Raw genomic sequence first — 27,841 nt, forward strand, 5'->3', positions numbered from 1 at the left:
CGCAGGACAGCACCGTGCCCATCAAGAAGCCTGCTAACATCTGTGGGTCTTGGCCTGCATAAAACTTACAAGTCAGGCTGGGAAAGGTGAACACCAAAAAGTTGTTTGTGCTGGTTGTTAACAAACTGACAAGCTTTTACAATTATGTAAATGGACTGAAATGTATTCTATAGACAAAGATGTGCTGCAAATTCATTGCATATGTTTATCTCATTAATTTCATAGCATGAGTTATGTTTTCTGAACATCATTCATGAACATAAACTGCTTATCCCTCCATCATTATTGTCTTGCTCCCTTTTTTGTTACAGGCTTCGCTGGCCTGAGATTATCATAAACTCTTTAGAGCAGGGATATGTATTTGGACAGCATCCAGCATGGTGAGACCTGCTCTGGACTGGGGCATTGTCACTGTGAAAACAATACTCAATAGCAATCATATGCAACATATGGAAAATTATGATAAGAATGCCTTTAAAGCCTTTTAATTAGATATGATTATGAGTATACTGTTGTCCTGTAGAAAACGTCATTGAAGCCCATGAGAAACTTCATGCGTTATATACCAGCTTAAAGGAAACTTGCTTATTTCTAATTAGTTTGTATTAATTGAAAGTTTTTAATAAGTTAGTCCTGCATTAAGAGAAAATCTTTATGTTAGCATTCATAGCTGTCATTCGTAGGTATTCTCCTATGGAATAATTGCAGATGTATAGAAATTAATGTTCTTCATACTTCGAAGCACTTAATTTGCATTTTGACTTGGTCCTTATAGATAAAGCAGAGGAATTGAATAGCAGGGATGAAAGGATTTTTTTGGAAAATGACATACTTCAACCTCTCGCTTTCCCAGCAGAAGGGGTGTTTGAACAGACTACATCCCTGTCTGAACCCGACCAGCGCTGCTGAGCAGAACCTGGGAATTTCAAGCACTTAACGATGTGCATCAAGCAGCAGCGTGTCGCAGCAGCAGACTGCTCCTCTGCACTTTCTACACTTACCAAACACTTTGCAGTAGTTGGGGTGGAAGGTCACAGAGACATCAGCAATATTATTGAAAAAAACCCCACAAAACTATAGATTTCTTTTTAATTTTATTTCAGATTCACTGACGTTGGCCAAAGCAGCACTTTGGAGACGGACAGGTTGGCTTACTGGACCGTATCCTGTCTCTACAACCAACCACTGGGACCTCTTTAAAAGCAGCCGCAGAGGCCTCGTGTTGTGGTTGAAGATGCTAAGGTTCATTTTCATTTGGTTGCACAGACATTAGCATTTCAGTTCACCCCGGGGTACCCTTGGAGTGAAGCCTGTGTCTGGGTGGTGGGGTTTTTTCCCAATAGATATTTTCTGTTTTGGTCACGCTTTGGCCAGCTGGGGGTGGGTGGGGGGAGTTTCACACTAACAGGAAAAGGAAAGCTCATTTGACTCTGCTTTTGTATGAGTAAAAACGACTTTGCATGGTGGAAAATGCCAGCTGAGGAGTATAAAAAGGGCAGAGCGAGGAAGCAGCTTGTGACAGATGTTGCTTCTGTAAAGACAGAAAAATCCTGAGGTTGCTCAGAAAGTAAAGCTGATGAGTAAACACTGCTAATAAGTAAAGTAAATAAGTATTTGACTAGATAGGAGTAAACAAGCTTTACAGGATAATCCGAGACAAAATTTTAAATAGTTTCTGTGTGCATTTTGGTATGCAAGAGGGAAACAGGAGAGAGCTGGCTTATACTGGGTCTAAACGTAGCTCTTGATTCAAGCCACCATGTCCTTGGGGCTCTCACGCATCCCCACCCTCAATGCCAGCCCTTGTGCAGACCATGCCATACAGACGGACGTGGCTCCTTCAGCCACTGCTCTTCGGTTCCTCCTGTGTGCTGGCTGCAGCGCCTGCTCAGCTTCCCCCAGATGTCGTGAGGGCACAGGGCAGGGGACAGAGGCTAATGTCCCTCTCGGTTTTGCTGTCTGTCAGAGGCACATAAAACAAACTGGTGAAAACCCGGTGCCGGTTGTCCTGAGCGTTCACTTCTTGGCCATGAACCTCCCCGTTTTAGTGAAGAGATGTACTGGTGGGACAGGAGGAGGCTGTGTCCTTAATGTGGGTTAAGACAACAGAGCAGGGCAGTACACCTTTTCCAGTGTATTAAAAATGTGTATAAACTGTTTATCACTTGTTTCAGCAGCTCTGACCTCTAACTCTGCATTGCACCATACCCCACCTGAGCAAGGGGCACCGCGTCCCACGCTGGCGGTGGCTTGTGCCCCTCCACCCCCCCGCAGGGTCACCCGAGGAGCAGCACAGCCAGATCCAGCCCACAGCAGCAGCCAAGGCAGCTCCATCCTTACATCAGCCACCTCGCTGTTTCTCTTTTTCTGGCGGTGCCAAGCTGCCTCTATCAGATCCCAAGTGCCAAACCCAATTTTTGAGATATTTCCATCTCTCTAATTAATTAAGAACAACTTCTGCAACACTGGCATGCTCCTGTTCACTCACGAGAAAAGCCAGCCCTTCTCTCCTGAGCGGAGTTGTTTAACAGAGCTGTTCCCCCTGAGATGGCGAGGAGATCCCCAGGCCAACCTGTGCACCGGCACGCCGTGATGGTGGTGGTGGTGTCACCTGTGCACCCATGGGCACCCTGCTCTTGCCAGACCCCTCCAGTGTAGCTGAGGCCAGACGGCGGTTTCAGAGCCAGGGGAATGGCCTTGGTTGGGCTTCCTAAATAACCCCCAACTCATGAGAGGGACTTTTGGTTTGGTGGCATAAAATACATTACATTGAAAGCGAGGGAAAGGCAAATAGGCCCCAAATGAGCAAACAAGAAGCGAATGACAGGGAATAGCAGCCAGAAGTGAAGCTACAAGCGGTGCGGGGTGTGTTCAGTGGTGGGGTCACCTTCGTTGCCACTTGCCTTCGTGGCCTCCTGTCACCTCGTCACGCACAAAACAGGTTTCTTCCAGCAGTTTTTAACATGCACCAAATAGAAATGCAGAAGCTTCGCAGGGCACATCCAAACTAAATAAAACCTCACAGAGGGTGTTAAATTAAAACCAAACATGTGAGATACGAGCCTTTTAGCCGAGCACGAAGCGGGGAAGCTCCTGCTCTGTACTGCAGCCTAGCAGCATGAGCAGTGATGTTTCAAGTCGCCGTAGGTGGACACACGCCTGAGGCTTCCAGCCCCCTGCGACCCCCTGAGATGTACAGAGACACCTGCACTAAATATGGAATAGGAAAACTCGCAGGCTGCAAAAAATCCCTCACTTCTGGGCTGCGATAGTCCACGTGCTGCCCACTGAGCCGCTGCATACACCACGGAGGGAGAACGGTTCGCTGCTGCTTGAAGTGCCTCCGTTTCATACGCTTTTCTTTCCGTGACTTCCTCCTGTTCAGCATTCACACAGTGCCCATTAAAGGAAAATGGTGGATTTAGGATTTTGGTGGTTTGGGGTTCATTTTCTTTTTGCTTACACATAAAATAACCGTAATAGTCTTTAAAAGCTGTTATTCCCCATGCTGGGAAAACACTCTTTAGCCACCTGCTGTAAAAAGCATGTTTCAAAGACAACATTTTCTTTAAGAGCAGCAACCCTCGCTGCTTGGTGGGTTTGGGCTGTGCAGCTGGAGCACTGCGTTCATCCTCCTGCTGACCCTCCGTGGGTACCTGCCCTCGGGCACCCGTGTCCCTCCTTGCAGCTGGAAGCTGCTGGGCTCCCACAGGCTGTGAGCCCTGAGGTTGGCGGGTGGGACAGCCCCGGGCACAGAGCAGCTCTGGCACCTGGCAGGAGGTGCCACTGTAAGCCCTTAGGAAATTCAGCCATAACAGAAGGTTTTGGAGTGGGCTTTAATGTATTTATTTATGTATGTAAAAATTTAATGGAGTGGGCTGGGTTTAATCCGCTCTGAGCTCACGAAGATCCTGGTGCCCCGGGTGGCACAGAGCCCGACCTTTCCTGGGGGGCTGTAAGTACGATGGTCTCTGCTGCAGCACGTCAGCGCTGGCTTATTGTCGCAGGCTTCACAGAGGGAGGACTGAGCAAGCAAATGCATTTTGAAACAAATTTGCTTTGTATGAAGAGCTGCTGATTTTAAAATTGTAATATCTTAGCTATTTATTTGTTCAAATGCCCTATGCACTTTATTTAAAACTCTGTCTGTGGCTTGTAAGATTTTATTTAATGTTTGTTCAGAGAAGCAGACTAGAATGATCAACTCCCAACTTGGGTTTTCCTTTTTGTTATCCCATACATAATGGGAAAAAGAACCAATCAAGAGACAAGTATTAAAGTTTTTGGGGCAAATAGCTTCTTGGAAGAGACTTCATACCTGTCTCACTCTAATTGCAATGTTGTGATTGACGCAAATCAGGTATAAAGTTATAAAATTTAAGTATAAATATTCACTTTTTTTTTTTAATGACACAGTCGTAAGCAAAGGGAATGATTTCGTTAAATTACTGCATGCTGCTACGGTATGGATTCCCAGTGAAACAGGGTCTGGGACTGTAGTTTGTACCGACAAGAAGCGAGCAAAGTGCTGAGCACTCCTCCATGTCACCTCTGTGCTGTGGGTGGCCCTACTTCTGGCCCTTCAGCCTTCCAGGACACAGAAGGGAATGCTGCGGAAACACACCGGCTGTCTTCCAGTGTGGGAGGTTTTGCGCTGATTTTACAAACAAAACTTTGGAAAGAAATTTTTGCATTTGGTTTGTCATGTCCCACCTGGGTTGCCCCTTGCACCGAAGGGTTCTTCTCTGTTCTTCTCCCATGATGCTCAGAAAACAGTAAGTCGTTACTCAAATCGTTGCTATTCAAACCTCTTACTTGACATTAAGAAATTACATCTAGATATTCTGCTGAAGTAAATTTTAAATGTCTACATCAGCCCACCTCCTTAGCTGTGAGCCCAACAGGTCACGTCCCAGGTCAGAGGAGCAGAGGGGGTCAGTGTAGTCTCACCAGGGCATTTTTGTTGCATTTGTAACACGCTGGGCCCTATTATCCTTATGGGCATTGGTGGGCACATTACGATTCTCAGCAGTTATTAATTTTTATAGGAAGGAGAATGTGTGGAAGAAGGTCAAAGAAGATTAATAAGAGACAAAATGTCTAATAACTACACAATATTAGACAAAAATAGGAGAATGATCACTGCTCATACTGTGCTGCTTGATCTTATTACCCTGCATTAGCAGAATCCATAATTTACAACTTTAATATACTCCCAACCTCTTTGGGCCAAGATATACATTGCCGTTGTTTTTATTAGCTACATAATAGGAAGATGCTTTCTGCAACATAATTACCCTGCATAAGCAAACACCTAATAACTTCGAGGGAAATTTTTATGAGTGACTAAAAGGGACAAATTCAGACAAACTACAACCTTGAGACAGTGTGTTTTCACCTTCAGGTTTCCAGTGTCATAGATATTGTTCTCAAGTAGAGGCCACTCTGCCTTGGAACAGATGTTGAAGGGATGGAAGGCTTTAAGTACCAAAGTTCAGATGTTATCCTCTGCAAATTGTATTAACCACAAATTTGTTTTGAAAGCCCAGAAGGATTTTGGAGGAAAAAAAAAAAAAAAAAAAAAAGAGCTACAGCACAGTTCCTAAATACACTAAATGGGACTCGGAAGACTTTGTGTAATATTCCCAGCTCTGCCTATAAATTCAGAGCATGATTTAAGTACTCACGGAATTTCAGAGAAAACTAAACCTTTACTATACGCTTCCACAGGACGACTTAGAGAATCCCAACATAGGTAGGACTTCATTACCTTACTGGGATTTCTAGGATAATTACATGGAACTAATTACAGCTGTAACTCCTGTTAAACTCTATAAAACTTTCCCTCCAGAGTTACTCCCTCTCTCAGGTGAATGCTTTCAGTCAATCCTCTTTATTTTATGAAGCCAGATTTTCAGCTCGTCTGAGGCTCTCCTTTTCTGTCTCCAGGTGAATGAAACAAAAAACTGCAACAAAATAAAACGTAAACAGGCAGCTTTTGCACTCCCAGCCAAATCATGTGGATAGCTTTCTTGGGGTAAGTATCCAACAGTCGTCTTTGTACCCCCAGTCAGCTGGACTAACATGACCCAAAGATTCTGGGTCACGTTTCAGCTGATTTGATACACTTGGATGCTGTTTTGTGGAGGCAGATTATATCCACAATCATAAACCAGCCATTCTGTAGGACATTCTGCAACTTCATATTTTCACCCTTCCCAGCTGTTTCAAATATCTGTAACCTGGTGGTGCTGCTGACTGTTTTTGCAATTCTTAACTGGTGTGAACTCTTAGCATTATAACATTTAATTAACAAATAGTATCACATTATTTGCTTAAGCAGTGAGCCACTTACAATTCTACTGTTTCTCCTCACTCCTGCACCTTAAGTCTCTTAACTCAGCTCGTCTTAGCACCTTCATCTAGAAAATGTCAGTGTGCTTCTTTTCAGAGCTAACGTTACAGAAGTAATGGGATGCTAACACGTCAGGGAGATTTTTGCATGTTGTCCTTGGCTGTTCCACTCCAATCTAGTCTTAATTTCAACCATTTAAGCTGCTACTGCCCTCTTCTTATTTTGCTGGATAGCCTATATCTCACCACTCTGAATATGTTAACTCTTTTCCTCTTGTATACATAGCAAACTTGGATGATATATATTCATTTTAAGGCATTTCTAGCCTAATCCATCCATCTACCTATCGTCTCTTCCACAATGCAGAGCCATAGCACTGGCACTCATCCAGTGAGTGGTGCTGATAGTGGCTGCTGAAGCTTAATATACCTAAACAAGCTTTGTTCTCTGCTGCAAAGTCACCTTGCTGTGTCCTCTCTCTCCCCTTCTTTTTATCTTCTGGGATGCCAACAAATAATTCCTGCTTTTCCATGCTGACCAATATAATTGCATTCTTTCCTTGGTACCTCTGTTTTCTCTTCTGCTGTTCTTAGGTTATGTATTTTGAGGGGGTTAGAAGTCACTTGTGTGTGTGGTTAGAGCCCTTCAGCCAGCTGCAAGACAAACACTGCTACTGCCAATAATAACTGTCCTAGAGAACTCCTGTTCCATATGTTAGATGGGGGGGGGGGGGGTGTGTAAAGTGGGACAATTTAGGAAAATATGCCAAACTGCAACACATAGACACCCACAACAACCACGTACGTAATTCCATTTGGGCCGCTGTAAATTCTGTAGGTGCTTTGGAACGCATCGCCCACAGGCACTGATCGACCTTTACCTGTCCGTGCATTTCCAGCACGTATGGTAGGAAGCGTGTGGGAACTGCACCGTTAAATAGACCGAAAACCCTGGGCAGGCAGTCAAAAGCTGGAGAGCCAGGTTATATGTTACCGAACTGCTCTTTTTGTTCCTTTACGCTTCACACAGCTTATTAACTCCTGATTATTGCCTTAAGGTACAGTGGCTTAAGTTATTAGTTAATCTAGGGATATCTGGCAGTTTTCTCTCCTTTTATACAGCCTATACATTTCTTCACATCCTTCCTCCTCTCCCTCAAGCTGTAGCTCAGGTGCTGGATGCACCAGCCACCCCCTCCCCAGCATCGCTGCTGCAGGAGCTGCGCTGGGGGGTTAGGGCAGGGAGGCAGGGAGCCGCAGCGGGAATGGGTCTGCTGCCTGGCCACCAAGGGCAGCAGGTCTGTCCCTCTTTCCCCTCACAGCCCTATGAGTCTGGGGCTCTTTCTGCCCCAGGCACAGCTCCTTCTCTCCCAGGCAGTGCAGGGTAAGGGGTTAAGCAGCAGCCAGCCTCAGGGCTGCAGCAATCTGCTCACCACCTGCCGCCGTGAGGTTGGTGTTGGCTCCCTGGCAGCCCAGGGGAAGGGGAGGCGAGCGGTGCTGTAGGCAGGCAGCAGGCATGTGCCGCAGCAAGCCTGGCCCAGGCTGCAGGGCTGGAGCAGGAGAAGGACGTGGCAGAGGAGCCCAAACCCCAGAGGGCAGGCAGCAGCGGCAGTGCCAACTGGGCTGCGCAGGGAGGCAGAGCTGGAACCGCCGGGCGGGGGGCCAAAGCCGGTGGGCACCTTCACCAGGGGCAGAGGGAGGGAGAAACAACAGGATTTTCTGGTAACTGTGCAAAGCCTCGGCAGGAAAAATCATTCCCTTGTTAGCAAAGGCTGGGGGTTGTGTGCGCAGGGGTAACGCTCCGTAGCCTTTGGTACTGGGTAATGAAGGCTCTGGCTGCTTTGTGCTGGCTGACAAATCAGCCTGGATTTAAGGATAACTAAGGAGGGTCAGCAAAGATTACAAAACAATCATATTATTCAGTTTATGGAAAGAAAAGTACGTGGTAGACGCTAGTCATGTCACTTCATGCTGCTGCCCTGAAATGCATTTAGTAGCAGCTGAAGAGATCAGCACAGGAAAGGTTATGCATAATACGTATAGTTCAATTTCCATGCATTGTTTAACTTACTAAATCTAATTCACTTTTCCACCCACTACTTAATTTAATTTCCGTGCGTATAATGACTGGAATACAGCCTCATCATGCTGGAGGCTAGCAGAAAGACCAGGTAGAGGTCAGGTGAATGTCTGAAAAACAAAACAAATTACAGAGAACACTGATTGCTTTATTACAGGTTTTATCATCTTGTTTGTAGAAGGAGTAACTTTTGAAGTGATTGTTGACGATTTCGCATCTTTTCACATTTTTGGAGTGACAGAGCAGGTGTCATGATAGAAGACAGCCATAACCCCTGTGTGTCCTTGCCGATTTCAATGTTTAATTGGTGATAAGCAGAGTAATTAAAACTGAGAAAAGAACTGCAGGTAAATCATTTGCACTGAGTCATATCGTACAAATATTTTCCTTTTGGGGCTTGAGCTAGGCTGAGTTTGGGCTCTGCCAGAAATCTAGTTTGTATGTTTTTGTTATGGTGGTGATGGTTTGGTTTTGTGTGTGTGAGAAAGAAAGCATAAGAGAATCCAGGATGGGCTGCGTTTGGTTCTTTTTGGTGTTTTAGGAGTTGTTTTTTGTTTTGCAAAGTTTGGGGAAGAAATCAATTAAGGCATTTTTAGGTTTTTAGATCTAAAGATGTACTTTTCCCAGTTCAAGAGGTAGCTGTCAAATTTCTCACCCTGATGTATTCTGACACAACTAGGAAAACCAAAGAATAGGGAATACCACCATGGACCTTTTAACAAAAAATGTAAACTAGTTAATGGTTACTAATATAAAAGTTTGATGTTGGTAATATTCAATAACACATTTGACTAATCCTTGGAGTGAGTGGGTTTGCACCATGGTTTGAATGTCCAGAATATGCACAGTGAGAGACTGTAAAATAAGTATTTGAAGGTTTTGCTTTAGTTCCGTAACTCCCATAAAATGAGAGGGGGGGTTGTTGGTGTTTTTTTTGGCTATGGGTAGTGATTGTATGTATTTGCATAGGTTGTATGTGTGCATAGCAGATTGTCTCTGAGTATCTTGGTGCTTTAAAATGGCATGATAGCATGATGATGAAGGTAACCAAAGACAGGAAGTTTTTTCCCCTTGACTTCATTTTCTGCAGGCACGCAGCACCAGCCACGTCTCCCCTCCCTGGTAGACCTGGTAGATCTGGGGATGCTGCACCAGCCAAAGCTCAGAGGCGCTGGGGGCTGGCCAAGGACCCCGCACGCCTCCTTCATCGGGAGTGTAAAGCAGCCCATAAGCTTTCAGAGCAAATAAACATCATCTCAGGATTGTTCATCGTAGGCCTGCACTGTCTCAGGGGGAACGCATCACCCGAGAGGCTCCTCTCTGTGATACACCACCCCATACATCAGCCCAAGAGCATCATACATTACCCGAGTGAGCTGTAGCTCTCACACTGCATTACACCAATCCATCACCAAAGCAAGCTGTTGCTCTAATGATGTATTAGTGTAATAATCTGAGCAAGGCAGACCAATGATATATTACTCAAAAGATGGCACCATTTATGGAAGCAAGGTTCCAGGAAGATATTCAGTATAATTACAGGCTTCTGGCTGACTTTTACTGGCAAGAAAGTCGGCCAATGTACCCAGCGCGTGATGGGAGCTGTTTCCCTAGCTTGGGTTGGACATGCCAGGACTGAAATAGGGTTTCTTTTAGCCTAGCAGTAAATGTTCACTCTTCCTTAGCCCTCGTGGCCAGTTTTTAATTCATCCTGGTCAGTTGGTAGAAAAATCCAGCTATCAGTTCCTGTGGGGACAGTCATTAGTACCTCAGAGCAATTCCTTTTTAGGGCTGTGGTCCTATTTCTGCTATTTTCTACATGTAGTTCCTCAGTTTTCTAATTTACATTACAACGATGGTGAATATTACCTGTAACCCATCCTCAGAAACAACCTTCATTTGTTCTGCTTTCGTGCTGGTTGGTGGCACTTTGGTACCCTCCTGGCGCAATGTCATTCGAGTCAGTAAATAGGGGCAGAGAGTAATTTTGTTCTCTGCATTTTTCATTGGTTAGAAGTCTTCTCATGATGGGAAGAAAACTTCTTGCCATATATTTCATATTTATAACGAGCACTATACTTGTACAGTTTGCCCTGGTAAATCCCAACTTTCTGAATCTTTACTCGTCTTGACGTTTTATAGCCGCAAATTAACCGTAACTCCTGAGAACAAAATTAAAGCATTCAAATAAAGAAAAAATATAGGTTGTAGAAAATTTAGAAATAGAAATTATCAAGTTAACAATGCTTCTTTTTATCTCTGACTTCTGTGAGTCAGTGAACCACATTTCTGACACAGACATGGGCTTATAGGGGTTCACATACAGCAGTGTGAGGAGAAAAATAGAGCTGGGGCATCACTTCTCTGTTGAAGGGCAACAACATACTTAAAAAGCCTGGGGGTGGGTTTGTTCTTTTGATTCTTAAAGTTTTTTCCAAATAAATGTATGAACGTGTGTTTAACATTATAGCGTCTATAACAATAAATAATACCACTAGTGCTTCTAGTCAAGGTCTCAAAGTGACTTTACAGGCAATTAATCTGCTGAGGTTCTAAGTGTTAGTGCCATCCTTTACACAGATGAGATCCAAAGGAAAAAGGGCCTAATTGGCTGATGCAAACCCCTTAAAGGAAATGGGACGTGGGATCTGTGACTTTGAGTTGGGTTTCAGTGACTCGTGCAAGATCACGGAGCAAAAGGTGGCCAGCAGAAGGCAGGTCCCCAGCCCACCGCCCTGCGATGCCCCTCTCTGAAGTGCCCAGCCCTTCCCCCAGCCCACCTTTCTGTTGGGCTCTGGCGCAGCACAACAAATCGCTCGTACAAAGATGGGAAGAGTGTAGATTTGTCACTGTGGGGAAGGGCAGGTGGTGTTCTGAAGGAAAAAAATAGCCTTTGGGGAGCTTGGGAGTGAGAACTTGAGCTTTGTGTAACATCAGGAACATATTGCACCTGATGCACAAACATTTTTCTCAGAGGTAATGTCCTTGACTCCTTTTCTGTGAAAAATGCTTTGGTGAACAATTCATCTTGCAGTTTCCTACCAGTTATACTGTATAGAGCAAAACATGATCTAAAATAAATAAATCTGATATGCCATAAAGCACAGATACACTCTTCCTTTTCAAAGGGAAATCACAGACTTGTTGAGCCATGAATATGATTTCAAGTTGACTTTTTCCCACTGGATTCTTTGCAGGAATTGCGGTAATTACAATATGCATCAAATCAACATGCTCTTCCCTCTGGATTGGTCTTTATTATTTTTATTTGTGGTTTTGCACTGCAGTGTATAATAAGGTGTCTAGAAAAAAAAGGCTGGAGAGAGAAAAGACTGGGGGTTTTGGCATTATTAGCAAATTCAGAGTTAGGATATACTGTAACGAACAGTACAAAGACTGTCGGTTTGGTCGTTGTGGTTAAGGTGCTGAACCTAGAGCATGCTTTATAATGCCAGTATACGAGGAACACACCGACAGCACAGGAAACTAATGTTGGCTGCAAGGCTTCTCTTTTCTAGACCAATTTTCTGTGAGTATGATACATCTCTGTACTTGTAGAGGAATGAAGCTGGGCTAATTAGCATTGATGATATACAGCTGTGGGGTGGCTTCAGGGGCGGTGGGTTGGCTGATGTAGATGAGGTGCCGGTGTGGCTGGTTAAGTTAAGTGGTTGGGAGCCAGTGAAGGGGGAGCAGCCGAGGAAGAAGCAAGAGAAGGGAGAACACACGGCCTGGATGAGGTGAGACAAGGAGAAGGCAGCAGAGGGACTGTATGAAGAGTGTGGTGGTATGAGATGGTAAAAGGCCTTGTTGCAGCTTGATAGTTTGGAGAGCGCTGTGACACGTCCTGTAAGTGCTTCTAGACTGTCAGTTGTATCAGTTGCTTGTTATAATTTTTCTACTTTTGGATTTTTACCCTGTGCATTCCTTAGGCGGTTATAGCTGTTTACAGTGTGTAAAACAAGTGCAACGTATTATGCCAAAATTCTCCTTTCATTTAGGCTTGGTTCAGCATCAAACACCTTTGCAGAGTAGCAAAGCCAGTTTTGCAGGAAAATGAATCCCACTTACACTGTATCAAATACAAAGCAGCCACTAGGAGGAAGGTCATGAGCATCAATATTAACAATACTCTATCAATGAAATGAGGTTGGATCTTCTTTCAGCTGTTGATTTGTTTTTATAGCAGTTGAAAAATGAAGGGTTAAAGGTGAGTAGTTGAAAGTACAAACACTTTATAGCTGTTTTTTTGTAAGATCTCAGGTGACCAGCAAAATCCTTATGAAATTTGACCCAGTCTGGGCAAAACAGGTTAGTCTGGGCTTGAAACAACTGCCAGAGGTAGTAAATTCAAATGCAATTCATGATACTAATGAAAGTGGACTTCAAAGAACCATAAATAATCAGTAGAAAATGAAACTGTCTCTCCTGTCTTATAGCTCAAGCTGCCCAAGAAGGAAGCCAACGCTCAGCTGTTAACACCTTTTCCTCCAAGAGACCCGAGAAGTGTTCCCAAAGGACAGGTAACAGCCCAAGGAGTGGCGGTAAAGACAGCTCTGCTCTGAGTTTCTCCATATTGTCCTTCAGCAGATCACGCACACTTCTGGGCAGATCCTGCCCCTAGATGGTGAAGGGATCAGCAGGAAAAGATGGAGCACCAAGGATGCTCAAGGCTTGTCTAGTGGGGTAGACAAGGGTAACCATAACCTTTTCCTCCACATACTCCCTGAGCACCAGCTGCAGGAAGGAGATTGGTATTGTATATATAAAATCACCAGAAAGAATTTTTCTTTTATTTTGCTGATATTTGGGTAGAAATCAGAAAGGCGGACAAGCTGGCATCCCTGGCTGAGCAGACGTCCAGCTCTCGGCATTGCCCAGCTCCCAGCTAGCAACCCGCCTCCTTCTTCTACTCTTTGATAGATGGGCTTCTTGGCCAGGGAAACAAATGGGTTTTCTCCTTCGTCCAGCATAGCAAGCTCAGCCAATCTGAAAATAAAGCACAGAGCATGATGCAAACACTCATAAAGACTTTGAAAAGCAAAGCAAGTTTTCAAGGAGACACTCTCTGCAATGTCTTTCCATTAAATGTGCATTTCGCAGTAATGAATAGCCTACTTAATAAGGAATGGAAAAAAACAGCCCTCAATGATCGATAGTAGGTTCCCTTGTGTTCTGTTGCAGCGTCACATGATGCTCCACCAGCACTGCCCCCCTGACACCGCTGCAGCCACCCAGTGTTTGGTGCCGCTCCGTGCAGTCCAGGTGAGCAGTGCGAAAGGAGATGCTCCTCGGGAAAGGGAGTAATTCACTTGGTAATCTGTGTAGACCACTTCCTGAAAAAATACCCGTAACCATTTCGCTTTACAGTGTTCAAACAAGGTTTTATAGAAGTGTATATATAGATATGTAGCTATATATCATATATATATATGAGCGTACCCTTCTATAAGCATCACAAGCATGATGCTCACTGTTCTGCGTGGTGTGCAGTATTTTCCTTTGGGCAAAGCCACCAAGAGATGGGCACAGTGACACCAGAAGACAGGGTTGGACGTTTTGTGAAAAATGGGGGGTGGGGTGGGGTGGTGTTTACTAAATGTGGAAAAGAAACCCTTCAGCTTCTCTGTTCTTGCACTCACAAACACATCAAGCGTCCTGTTGCTGCAGCCCCACAAAACCTACCGCTGAAATCAGTTTTGCATTTAGATGCTAATGTGTGAAAGATTTGTGCTGTTATTTGGGCCACATATTCATAAACAAGCAGTTTCTTTACGTATAATTAATGAATTTATTCCCATGAAATTCTTAAAATGTTATTTCTCTACATTTTTTCCTCAGTAAAAAGCAGAGGTTACGCTGCCAGAATTCAACAAACCAAAACCAGTTAATATCAACAGGCAAGAACACCAGCAAATCGGAAGGGCCTCTCATACCAGAGCCTTGATGAGCTGCAGTAAAATAGGAAATAGAAATACAATATTCAGAACTTTAAAATATTCGTATGTCTTTTTTTATATAACCTTTCCTTTTTACACCACATGTTTTCTAAGTCTGGCAGGTGAGGAAATATGAGAGTTGAAAAATAACATCCTGTTGTGTCTGAAAAAGTTATTTTAGGTCACTTTAGATATTTCTGAAAGGCATAAATTTCATTTTTTTTTTTAGGTCATAGTATTTATGCTGGCTGGAGTTATAGGTGGAAATAGGTAGAACATAGTACCAGTAACATGTCAAAGCAGTCTAGAATGGGTGGTCTGAAAAACATACTGCACAGAAAGAATACCTAACCACAACACATTTTAATAAAAACCCCAGCTATCTAGGATGGAAGAAAAAGTATTTAACAGGCAAAAGAAGACAAATAATTTAACATATTTTCCACTTCTTTTTCTTAGATAGGTTTGTCTGGCAGGCAGTTCATACACCAGTCACAGGGGAAGGCTGGAGCGTACGGAGAGCTGCCTCCTGGAGCCTTTCTCGTGTTCAAACCGCTGGTGAGTGCTTTTGGTTATGTTTGCTCCTTAATGATGCTGCAGGGAATTTGTTTTTCACTACACTCTCTTCTGAATTTCAGGTCTTGATTGCAGGCCATTTTAATGGGAGCGGGGAATTTTTTTTAAAAAAATTACCGAAGTCTGAGTAGTGATGCAGAAGGAAAACTTAATGAAGAAATGTACCATCTTTACCATGCTGCGAGGATATCAGTACTACTTTGGGCTTAAGCTTGTCAGGCTAGAATCTTTTACTCAGAAAGGAGAAAAACTGCACTCTTTTATATATAAAAGCAAAAATTTATATATGCAATACATAAATTTATAAGGGATAGTTTCTATATGCCTTTGGTAAACTCCAGAAATGCTAAACCAAAATATTACTCGTGCCTCTTTCTTTCTTTTTTCCTTAAAAAGGAAAGATTAATCCTTTCTCAGCTTAGAAAAGAAGGAGCTGCCTACTGAGGAATTTAAAAACACTGGCGAAGACAGATGTGAGCATGTTATGTGCGGTGTTTGTTGCTACAGGCCATGTCTTTTCCCTACAGCACCCCCCACATGCCCACAGTTTTCTGTAGTTGCAGCTACCGCTTTGTTTTCAAAATTAATTTCACTTCTGCTAGTTTAAGATAAATCTTTGAAGAGTTTTATAGGTATTAAATATGAGCTTAAATGTGAGAAATGCCCTGCAGACAGGTCGTGAGCAGTGGGTTGACTTGCTGGGAAAGTTATACGTCCATCCCACTTTGGGGGCTTCACACCGCCTCTGGATTTTGCATCTCCATCCAGGAGCAGCAGAAAAGAAGTGCCTGGTAGCCCAGAAGGTGACAGAAATCTGTGCCCTGCCAGGAGGTACCAGCATCGCAGAACAGGTCTGTGTCTGAACCATGCAGAGCACTCGCAACCGCTCTGCCCCAGAGCTTGTGTCCCCTTGCCCGTGGGGTCTCGCATGGCCGGCGGTGCTGAGCAGCTGCCCAAGGAAGCCAGTGCTGTTTGCTGCTCAGCGCTGGGGTAGTAGGACCCCCGGCACTGGAGAAGCCTGGCAGTGGGCCAGATGATCTGCTTATGACGATTGCTTCAGGCAGGAACTTCAGTCATTCATACGTGTTAAATAACTAAGCTACTTTGCTGGGCTCTACCATTTGCAGCTGCTGATGCCAAAACCTTCTGTATTTGAGAAGCCTTGGGGGAGAAAGGCTGTGAGAGGCCAGGGGAGAGGCTCATCACCTGGCTCACCTTGACTTCAAGTTAATTGCAGAGCGTGGAGCAGTGCTACAAACCTACCCTCTTATTGGGAAGTATTATAGCAGCTCCCAGCAGCTGAAGGGGCCAACAAGAAAGCTGGAGAGGGGCTTTTAACAAGAGCCTGTAGTGATAGGAGAAGGGGGAATGGCCTTAAGCTGGGAGAGGGGAGATGCAGATGAGCTGTGAGGCAGAAATTGTTCCCCGTGAGGGCGGCGAGGCGCTGGCCCAGGCTGCCCAGAGCAGCTGTGGGTGCCCCATCCCTGGCAGTGCTCAAGGCCAGGCTGGATGGGGCTGGGAGCAGCCTGGGCTGGGGGGAGGGGGCCCTGCCCGGGGCACGGGGTGGGACTGGGTGGGCTTTGAGGTCCCTTCCAACATAAACCATTCTGTGGTACCATCATCCTCATGGCCCCTTGCAGGATCTGCTCATACACCCTCAGCTGACATCCCACATCCTCCCATCAGCTCTTTGCCAGTGGGTTCAGCAAATTGTAGTCCCATTTTCATAAAGTATGAATAGTTAAATACAAATATAACTACACACCTGCATGTCATTACACCAGTGTCTGAAGTGGTCTGGAGATGCTGAGCCTCTTTCCACAGCAGAGACCTCACTTTGCACACCGTAGTGTCTCTTCTCCATCTGGGGTATGCAGGTGCATATGAATTTCAAATCACTTGGAGGTTTGGTTTTTTTTTTAAATGAAAGAGAAAATCTTAGTCTTCATTTATTTTTTTTTAAACTGCAGAAGTTTCTAAAAGAACATTCTGGACTTAAAAACCTTGTCATGAGATAAGAATTGTTCTTACAATTTTTGTTGATAGGTGGGCAGGCAGAAAAGCAACTGATTGTATTAAATATTGAAAGGCAAACTCTGATAAAGGTAGAAAAAATAATGGATGAAATCCAACCAATAAATTTTCATGAACAATCAGAAGTGCATATAAATGAAATGATTTAGCCAGGTAATGTGTGTAATTTCAAGTAATCAGGATATGACACCTAAGGAGCTGGATTTGATGCCAGAACCTTTGGTGTATGCAAATTCTGTTATTTTGAGACACAAAAGAGAGAAGAATGCATGTGACATTTCTTGTGTGAAGTCATTCTTACACACATGGTCATGCAAAAGGATTGGCTGATATGTCAGAAGTTAGATATTAAAATAAATTAGAATATAGTGTGTAATTTAAATATGGCAAACTCCAGTGGTTTTGTCTGTCTTATTGGCTGCTTTTGAGGAGACTTTTTTCAGGATTAAACCGTAATTGCTGTGATTATTTGAATTCTAATTTTAGAGTTAATTTAGTTAATTGCCACAGACTAATTGCTTCAAGTTTGATTGACCTGAAAAATGTCCATTTGCTAGGTAATAACTGTCATGCCAAATGAGCGTAGGTGTGTTGAATTCAAAATAATATTTGGATTACTATTCGTGATATTTGCTGGATTCCTTTGTTTTGCTGAACTCTGGATACTTCTTAGGTCACTTGCTGTTTGTAATTTCTCACCATGTGTTTAGATTTCACTTTCTACCACTTGATTTTTTATTTATTTATTTTAAATGAGGGGAGTTTATTCTAACATCTGGTGTTTTAGGAGGAATCACAGACTGATGTTTTTGGTGCAAACAACCCACATGTCAATCAGCTTTGCCAGAAAAGTATCGAATCCTTTGTTGGAGTGAATTACTGTGTTTAAGCTCCCAACCTTCAGGCTTACTTTAACTATTCTGAGTAGAAGAATAAACAGGGACTTTATTCCCACTTGATGCAGAGAAGTGATTCCCATTGCCATCACCAAAAGCCATGGGATAACAGCTGGTGCTACAAGGAGGAATCGCGCTGCCCCAAATTCCTGACATCCAGGTTGTCAGCGGCAAGCTCTACCGCTGGAAACTGGGGGGTCTTCACAGTCACAGTTTCAGAAAATGTAAGGGCTCAGCATTGCCTGGTAGTAAAATATAATCTAGGACCTAATGTATTTTGGGAGTTGCCTTCTCTTCCGCTGTTGTTTTAGAGCATGGAGTGGTTTTCAAGATACTAATTTTAAGTGGGTTTCAAGATACTAATTTCAAGATACTAATTTTCCAATAAACTTGGAAAAGTCCTGGCACTGGCACAGTCTGTCCTGAGTTCTCAAGCAGTTTGTTTTTCATTGATCCTGATTTCAGAAAGAGTGCTGTTCCTCTTCTGCTTTCTACCCTCTTTGTTTGAAATGGTTGCTGTAACCTGCTGGTCTTGAGATGTCGATTTCTGGCTCTGCCTTTGCACGGTTGCGCCTACTGTGACCTTTTATTTCACCTTGTGCATGGAACAAGGCACCAAAATGCCAATCATATGCAATGTTAAACAGGCATCATACCCACTGCAGCTAGAAGACATCCACAGCCTACTGCCTACAATTTAAATGCAAAAACCAGTGAACCAAATGATACCAAGGGACAGTCGGTACACCTTTAGGCAGTATCCTAACGATGACCAAGCATAGGTTTCTGCTTAGACTTCTCCCAGATCAGTTCCCATGTATTGCCACATAGACATACAGGCACGCCACTGCATTTTTAAAATAAATAAAACATGATAGTTGAAAAACACTTTGCACGAACCACTTCAGGAAGATACAGCAAACCACACATAGCAAGAAATGGGAAAGGAAGCCAGGCCCAAGTGATATCGTCTTGGAAGAGAAATTGAAGCAGTGGTTCAATGCAGTTATAAGGGTGAGGATGAGCAGACTGGACTTGAACAGTTTTTTACCCACCCCACCATCGTGTACACTGACACCTAGGAGCAGGCCAGGCCTGGCAATGCGTATGCTGCTGTGTGCATTGCCTTTAGTAGCTGATTAAACGCTGTAATTTGGTGGGAATTCACTATCCAACTTGCAAACATCACTGACAATAGCATAGCATACACTAGAATAGAACAGAATAGAATACAGCACAATAGAACGTTTCATTTGGAAGGGATCTACAGTGGTCATCTAGTCCAACTGCCTGACCACTTCATGGTTGACCAAGCTAACGCATGTTATTAAGGGCATTTTCCAAATGCTTCTTAAACATTGGCAGACTTGGGGCACCAGCCACCTTTCCAGGAGGCCTTTTCCAGTGTTTGACCACCCTCTCGGTAAAGCAATGCTTCTTAATGTCCAGTCTGAACCTCTCCTGGCACAACTTTGAACCATTCCCACACATCCTGTCCCTGGATCCCAGGGAGAAGAGCTCAGCATCTCCCTTCCCGCGTCCCCTCCTCGGGAAGCGGCAGAGAGCAATGACAGGAAGAAACACTTCTGTCTTTGGTGCTCGCCTGCCAGGGCAGCTCGTTTCTGGGCTGTAAGGCACGTAGCTGAGGGGTCAGAGCGGCAGCGGCCGGGGGGATGTGGGCAGCCTCCAGCCGCAGCGCGGTGCGGGCAGGGCAGGCAGCAGCGCGGGCGGGTGCCGCTAGGTGGCGCTGCCGCCCCGCAGTTAGCCGGGGCTGCGCGGCTGCCGCTTTGAGCCGAAACCCGTTTTTGGCGGATAACTCGCCCTGTTTGTCATCCCCCGGGAACACGGCGTTGGGTGATGAACCACTCGGTGATGCCCGGGTGATGGGCGGTGGGCGATGGAGCGCACGATGGTAAGAAAAGAGGCTGGCACGGGTCCTGGCGAGGACCGCAGCGTTTTAAACATCTATCTGGGACCCAACAACGCTGCATGGCTGCCCCTTGGTCATGCCATCGCAACACGTTCCTCACGTGTGAGTTCAGGTGGAATAGAAAGTTGTAAAAAGCTCCGCTCTCTAACAAGAAGTATTTTTCCTGCGGGTTAGGATGTCATAAAGGAGTTGTTAGGTTTGGGTGTTTACCAGGGATTGGGGCTTCCTAGTAAAAGGGCTTCTGAGAAGCAAAAAGAAGTCGGCATTACAAATATATTATGCTTAATTTCATGTTCTCGGGCGTCAGCTCAGCTGAGAAGGGGAGAATTTAATGAGCTCTCTGTAGACTTGTAAATTTGTACATTTAGAAAATACATGAAATAAATTCTCTTGTTTACGTGGTAGATGTCTAAAACTTACAGGAAAACTTAGCCAGCCCACACTGAAGTTTGCCACAAGGCACTAGGCTAGTACAAACACCATCACTCTGCAGGTCTGCTTCAGCCTGATGGATGCAAACACACGTTCCGCCTTTCCCTGGGGTTGCAGCTGTAGCTGGCACACAGGCAGGCAGTGAGCAGACGAGCAGTGCCACGGAAAACAAACCAGCCTTCCTGAGGAACAGCAGCCTCCACGGGCAGCCCCGCCGGTGATACCTGGAGGTCGGTTTGCTGCTGGATGTCTCTGGGTAATTAACAAGTGCAAAGAAATAACTTGTCAGTTTAATGTTTGGGGTTGTTTCCTGCACTCATTTCATTGAAATGGAAAGAATATCGTCACTCACGCTTCTGAAATTTGAAGACAGATCTGCTAAAAACATGCCTAAAGTAACTGGTATTCAGATTAATACCCTGTCAGTGGTATGAATCAGCTATTTCTAATTTTGCAATGTGCATATAGGAACACTCACTGCACATGTGACATAAGTAAGACAATGCTTTTCAATTCCTTTTTTTCCCACACAGTGAAGATGCAAATGCCTGTGATTCCTGGCGACTGGTTTGCTTTTCTTGAGCATTTTCCAAAAGCTCGGACAAACAAGTGCACCTCGCTGCACAGCCTGAAGTTCAGCGGGTTACTAAACCTTCCCTAGCATGGTATCGTGGCACGGTGAAGGGCCAGGGCAGGGGCTGCTGGCAAAGCCGTGCTGCCGCCGCGCTGCCCTGCTGCTGGGTACAGCCCGGGAGCAGCTTCTGGGGCGGCCCCGAGATGGTGGCTAAAGACAAATCCTCAGCATAAGCCTCTATGCTTGCGTATACATATGTATTTATATACATATATACATATATATATGTGTGTGTGTGTGTGTGTGCAAAATGGGTCATAACGTTGATGGTCCAGGGCAGAAGCTATCCCACTGCCTGCCCTCCACTAGGCACAAACCCAGCCTCCTCAGTGCTTCTCACATCTCTGCAGCATCTGCTCCGAGCCTCTCCCAGCATACTGCATCAGACCTGCCATGGGAATGCTGATGCCAACCCACAAATAACACAGTTTAGAAAGAAATGGTTGGGCCGTAAGAATGGTATTGGAAAGGCAAAGGCCTGGTGATACAGATGTACTTTCACCCCTGCAGTCACAGACCCAAAATACAGATCAAGAATTGGAGATTGTTTTGTTTGTGTGAGATGCCACCTGAAGCATTTTCGTTCTCCACCACAGACCAGTGTCCCATTGATATTTGCCTATATATAGCTATAGCTACTCATGAAGCCATGTCTTTTATCTGTATTTCTGAGGAATGGTCTGAAATTTCCAAAGGACAGGCATAGTCTGTAGTACAAGAATATACAGAAAATCAATTTAAGATCAATTCTCCATCAAATCATGAGGTGTCTTCTCTGAAAAGTGAAAAATTTTAGATTGTTTTCTTCTATTTTAATGCCAATGGAAGAAAACATAACCCAAGACTCTGATTTTACAGGAGAGTAAGAAATGCAGAAGATTTTATAGGACGTCACACTTAGGTCAAAAAAGTGAAAATCAAGTCATGCCCATGGGTTGGGTTTTTTTTGGTTTGGGTTTTTTTTTTTTTTTTTTTTGCAGCTGCAATATTCCACCAAAGCTGTGTAGGTGCATGGTTTGCCATGGACCAAAGCAGAGTGCGAATTTTAGTTTAAAGTCAGTGTCAGCAGTAGCAGAAGCAGCAAATCCTTTCCTTCCCTTGCAGCCCAGCGTGTGGGCAGGGGGCTGAGGAAAGCCCAGCTCCCTCGCTGCTTTATTCCGTGTGGCATGGGGGCAGCAAGGCGCTGAGCACCGGCAGGGCACGGGGTAGCACCACGGCTTTCTGTAAGTGCTGGGAGCGTGTGGTTCGAGTTCAGGAGTTCAGTATTAGGGGTTTATACGTGCATGTAGGATGACACGTGCCTTTAGGAGTTATTTATAAAATATATTCTTATTTCCAAATGATATTTTTTTAATTATTTTTTTTTTGTAGTTAAGGGAAATGTGGGAGAGCGTATCAATGATGCACTGTCCAGGCATTTAACTGCTGGAAATCAAAGCTTGCTGAAGGAAGGGACAGTGGGGCCTGCTGGGCTGCCTTACCACAGCACTATGCATCCTGAGCAGGGCCCCGCGTCAGGGCAAGGATCGCTCGTGTCCATCAACGCTCAGAAATTGTTCGGTGAGGTACCAACCCGGGAGTTCCAGCTTTACCGCTGAAGCTCTGGCATCTCCCTGGCACTGGGATCAGGGCACCCTTAGCCTGCGCACACGCAACAACATCTGGGCACAGCTGGAAACGCCCTCTTTGCCCCAGCCCCCAGGGGCTGGAGGGAGGATTCCGGCACCTTTTTCCACTTTTCCCGACCAGCGGGTGGGTTCCCTGCGCCAGGACACGGCTCCCGCGGCCGCTGGGATCCCGCGCTCGGGCTGGGGGCCGGAGCAGGAGGTACCGCCGGTGCCTCTCGCCGCCCCGCCGTTCCCGAATTCTCACGGTTTGTCCCGGAGACTTTTCCGGGGCGGGGGGGGGGGGGGGGCTGGGTGGGAAGGCGGGGGCGCGGCCGTGCCCCCCGCGGGGCTCGGGGCGGGCTGGCTCCGGGGGGCGCTGCCCGCGGCGGGGCGCGAACACGCGTGGGGCGGGGGCGGCCCGGCCGGCCGGGGGGTCCCGCCCCGCTCCTCCGCCGGCGGCGGGCGCGGGGCCGCGGGGCCGCGGGGCCGCGGGCGCTATTTAAGCGGGCGGGCGCGTAGCGGCGCGCTGCCGCCGGGGCTGGCCGCCGGAGCATGCACGCCTTCGGGCCGCCCGCCCAGCCGCCGGCCCACGCCCGGGAGCTGCTGGACGCGGCGGCGTGCCCCGGCATCTACCCGCCGGGCCGGCCCCGGCCGCCGCCCGCCGCCAACCCCTACCTGTGGCTCGGCGGCCCCGCCGCGCCCTGCCTGCCCGCAGCCCCCTGCCCGCCGGGCTCCGCGGGCGCGGAGCGGCGCTGGCCGGCGCTGCCCCCGCCGCAGGAGTGCCCGCGCCCGGCCCGGCCGCCCTACTCGTACTCGGCGCTGATCGCCATGGCCATCCACAGCGCGCCGGGCCGGCGCCGCACGCTCAGCCAGATCTACCAGTACGTGGCCGAGAACTTCCCCTTCTACAGGCGCAGCAAGGCGGGCTGGCAGAACTCCATCCGCCACAACCTCTCCCTCAACGACTGCTTCAAGAAGGTCCCGCGGGGCGAGGACGACCCGGGTAAAGGGCTGGGGGGGGGGGGGGGGGGGCGCGGAGGTCCCGCGGGGCGCGGAGGCCAACGCGCGGGCGGTCGCTGTCTCCGCAGGCAAAGGCAGCTACTGGACGCTGGACCCCAACTGCGAGAAGATGTTCGATAACGGCAACTTCAGGCGGCGGAGGAAGCGACGGGCCGAGGCCGGCGCGGCCGAGGGCGCCGGGGGGAGCGGCGGGGGCCCGCGGCCGCCCTGCCCCGCCGCTGCCGCCCCCCTCTACGGTCGCGCCGGGGCCCAGGCGTGAGCGCGGCCCCGGCCCCGCCGCGCTGCACCGGCCTCACCGGAGTGGAGCCCCTTCGCAGCGCCGACGTGTACGTGCTGGTACAGCGCCTGGCGGGACCGAGGGGGGGGCGCGGGGGGCCGGGCGAGGCCGTCGGGGCCGCCCGCGGGTGCTGCACTCCCTCCCCCCTCCGCCGCCGCTTCCCACCGAAACCTCGGAAAGGCCCTCACCGCCAGCCGGGCCGGTGGGCGGCCTGGTCCCCCGCCCCGCGACGGCCCGGCAGAGCGCCCCGCAGCACCCAGCGGGCCCGGGCCGGGTGCGGGGCTCCTGCCCCCCGCGGCCCTGCCGGCTGGGTCGGGGCTGGCGGGGGCCGGGTCCAAAGCCCGCACCCCCCAGAGGTGCCAGGAGCCTGGGATGCAGGGAGGGACAGAGGGATGTCCCCTCACCCCCCAGGACCCGCTCCCAGGGGGTACCGCGCTGGCATGCGGGGCACCCAGCCCCGCCATCCTCTGCAGCGTCTCTAAATAAACCCCCTTCATTTTGTCCAAACACACAAGATCATCTTTGTGTCAGCCTGCAAAGCTGATGATAATTTGTACGAAGAATTTCAGATTTAATCGAGCGTCCAAAATTAAGCCGGATCCCCGCTGAGGAGCTCTTTAATTGCTCACCGCCTTGGCGATCGCCGGTGGGGAGCGGGTGGCCCGTGGAGCGGGTGTCCCGCTGCAGCCCGGGGTGCTCCATCCAGGCACCTGCCGGCTTCCCGGGGCACCTGCTGCTTCTCCCTTGGTAAGAACTTTGACGGCTGAACCACGGCAGCCGCACACGTGTGTGGGTTCTACCTGTTTTGTGAAGCTTTGGAAAAGCGCAGCGTGGCACCAGTGGGCTGCAGCCATGGCAGATATGTTCGGGCATTTTATTAATTTTTTTAAATGAGAGGGGTTTGGGCCACCCCTGCTTGCTTAGTAATGCCTGGTGCCCATTCCCTGCTTTTTGCTTTCCAGTCGTTTTCTGAAGGTCCGTGAGTTTGAAGAAAATGGAATTGTGAACTATATAATCTGTTGCCTCTCCTTTTGGGCTGTCTCCAGCCAGCTCTTCCTCACTTATGACAAAAATACAGCTTTCTTAAATAAAAACCTGAAAGTGGTGTTTACAAGAAAACAACTCCGAACAGAGTTTTGTGCATTATAATGGAACTATAAAGCAAGGTTGAAAAAAAACCCACATAAAACAAATTAAGAATGTAAAATGTGTCAGAGGTGCAAGTCCCCGATGGAGGGGAAGAATCAGCTGCACAAGCAAAGTTTTCCTTGCCCAAAATGTAATAAATAGTATTATAAAGTATCTGTTCTACAAATATCCCATTTCAGTAGACCTGGAGTGAAGGAAAAAGCCAAGTGAACTTGTCAGCCAATAACCTGTGTAGGTTTATTTAGACAAATGTCTTTTTTTTATTAATCTCCTGTTTCAGAAAAAGCTTCATACAAGAAAAAATCATTTTTTATACGAGAAAAATCACTGTTCTGAAGTGGCTTTTAAAAATATTTCAGACAGAATCTCTTTGTATTGTTATTTTCCAGGGCTATCGAGCAAGAAGACTTTTAAATTGCAACCGGTTTCCTTCTTAAAGTGCATAGAAACCTGTTCAAGGTTTCAAGCTCTTGTTTCAGCAGGGCAACTGTTAGCTACAACATTAAAGGGTGCAGGGGAAGTTACTTTTGCAATGAGTTGTGTTTTAAGCTGCTTTTTTTCCAGGTGGCTGAAGGTTGGGGTGAGCAGGGCACGTAGAGAGTGAAGAGGGCAGATAGCCTTGTATCGTTAGCAAAAAAAAAGGGGGCTTGTTGATTAATTTCTTGGTGAAAATAACCGCATGTTTCAGTTGGCATTCAAATTTTTAAAAGCTGCCTTTGGACTGTTAAATTCATTTGCCCAGGACTGGGCACACACTCTTAAATAGGAAGGATGGAGAAACTCGCCCTGGTGGATCTGGAGGACACTTCCCAAGACACGGTGAAGACCTTGACCTCAGGGCTGGGAAAGAAATTATTTCACTCAACCCACATTTTCTTTTGCTTCAGGATACAAAGTTCTGGATCCAACCATATGGGCTGCGCTCTGTATTTTCACCTTGAGACTGTTTGCCCTGGGGCAGTATGCCATTGTAGGACCCTGAAAATGCAAAAAGGAGAAACTACCCATGGCTGCAGGTGCTTCAGGCTTTCCCAGCATGGTCTTAGCAGCTCAGCTGGGTCCTGAATTGGGGAAGGCCATGGATAGCTCAGCGAAAGGACCACACTGCATTGCCAGTACTTTTCTTCAGGGACCATTTCAGGTGGTGATTCAATGTGTACTTGGAGGACATGATTTGTATTTCCTTGTGCTTCTGTTGTAATTCTATTTTTGTGTATCGGAAAGGAGCATTTTTTAAAATAAATTGGTCTAATTGGAGCAGAGAAGTTGCAATCCCTCTAAGCAAAAACGCCCTTGATGGAAGAACTGCATCAGGTAACAAGTCTTTGGGCTAACTGGGCAGCTGCAGACTTCAGTGAAAAAGGGGGGTGGGATGCTGGGATGGGATGTGGTCCAGCCTTGCTTGGGCCAGACTCCAATGGAAGCCCAGAAACGGTCTCGTCTAGTCCTCAGAGCGCAAACTCTGGAGACTGGCAACCCGTGGCTGCCTTGCTGAGCCATGCCAGCCTCAGCCCTGAGCAGTGTGGGGACACGCCGGGCTGCAGCCTTGCCGTTGCGCTGCCCCCCAAGCTCCACGCTCGTCCCCGCTGGGCATGGCTGCGGGAAGGTGAGACGGGTTGTTCCTGGGGGTTTGGGGTGAGTCACGACGTAGGGAATCAGAGACCACTGAGCAAATGACCTGGCTGCTGCTTTCCAGTCACGCCCTGTCCTTACTGCTGCCAGGAGGGACTGGCTGCAGGGCATCCTGAAGGGGATCCCAGGGCTCCTCGGGTTTCACTGGCTTTCTATAAACTGAACTGATGGAGACTGGTGGCCCCACAGCTGCCTTTCCCAGGCCCCGCTGCTGAATATGGCAGGTCACCTCTGCGTGCATCTCCCCGAGTTATTTCTCCTTGCAGCCGCGTTGTGACTGCAGCAGATCTGAGTGTGGCAGAAGATACTTCAAGTGTTTGCATGTAAGCTGAGAGCAGTTTCCCCAAGCTCCTGCCCTAAGCTGTGAGGTAAGGTGGGCTCTTCTCTGGGGGCCCGCGGGCAAGGAGCCGACTCAGGAACTTGGACGAGGCTCCTAAGGAACCTGTCCACGTTGGCAATGCAGAAGGGCTGAGGAGCTGAGCTTTTTCACTTGGAAAGTTAACACAGCTGGAGTGTCCCGAGGTGTGTGGTGCCACAGCAGCCTGACACACTCCCTGCTGTGACACACAGGCTGGATGACTTCCTACCACACGTTTGTGTGAGCTAAAGCTTCTGACACCATTTTCTTATTCTCCCCATCTTCTCAAACTCATTGTATAATCCAAGTGATCCTATGCAATAGCCAAATGACCAGACTTGGTCTGAAAAAAAAAACAAACCCACCACAGGAGTTCCTCTGGGTCTGGGAAAGAAAATAAGCGCAAATGTGGGCACAGTGGGTCTGGACCTGGTGGTGGGAGCCTGCTTCAGTGCGGAAGGAGGAATGCCAGCCCAGGAAATGGTGAAATGAGAGCAAGGGACTGCTAAATGCAAATAGAGGCCAATGCATGCCCAGTGACCCATCTCTGCAGACAAAAAAGCTCAAGGTGCACCTTAGCCGATAGCCTCAGCTACGTGGTGAGGGTGGTCGAAGTGTGGAATGGCATAAAGTTTGTGCATTAGTGGTGAGAAGTCTAACATGAGTAAGCATACAGGATGCTCTTGCAGTTAGATGCAATTTCTGATATCTCCTGATCTTGGGAATGTTAGAAATCTACCCCTTGCTGAAGTTTAGAGCAACTTGGTGCCCACTGCAGTGTTAATTCTTCAGGGATAGGTGTCACATCAAGGCAACAGCATCTTTTCTCCATTTTCCCCACAACAAACTGGAGGTAGGATGGAAAAGGTTTCACTAGTTGAGGGAGTACCCAGACAGAGCAAGAAATTGTGTTCATGGTTCAT

At 47.2% G+C, this 27,841-nt stretch overlaps 1 protein-coding gene across 1 annotated transcript; it reads left to right on the plus strand.

Annotated features, from left to right (window-relative positions):
• The first annotated feature begins 22,913 nt into the window (after nucleotides 1–22,913).
• FOXI2 (forkhead box I2) lies at nucleotides 22,914–26,185 on the plus strand. The gene is made up of 2 exons (XM_055721370.1): nucleotides 22,914–23,485; nucleotides 23,571–26,185. The coding sequence occupies exons 1-2, from the start codon at nucleotides 23,035–23,037 to the stop codon at nucleotides 23,759–23,761; spliced, it is 642 nt and encodes a 213-aa protein (XP_055577345.1). The 5' UTR covers nucleotides 22,914–23,034; the 3' UTR covers nucleotides 23,762–26,185.
• Nucleotides 26,186–27,841: the final 1,656 nt, after the last annotated feature.

The sequence above is a fragment of the Falco cherrug genome, chromosome 9, assembly GCF_023634085.1.
Source record: "Falco cherrug isolate bFalChe1 chromosome 9, bFalChe1.pri, whole genome shotgun sequence".
NCBI classification, from domain to species: domain Eukaryota; kingdom Metazoa; phylum Chordata; class Aves; order Falconiformes; family Falconidae; genus Falco; species Falco cherrug.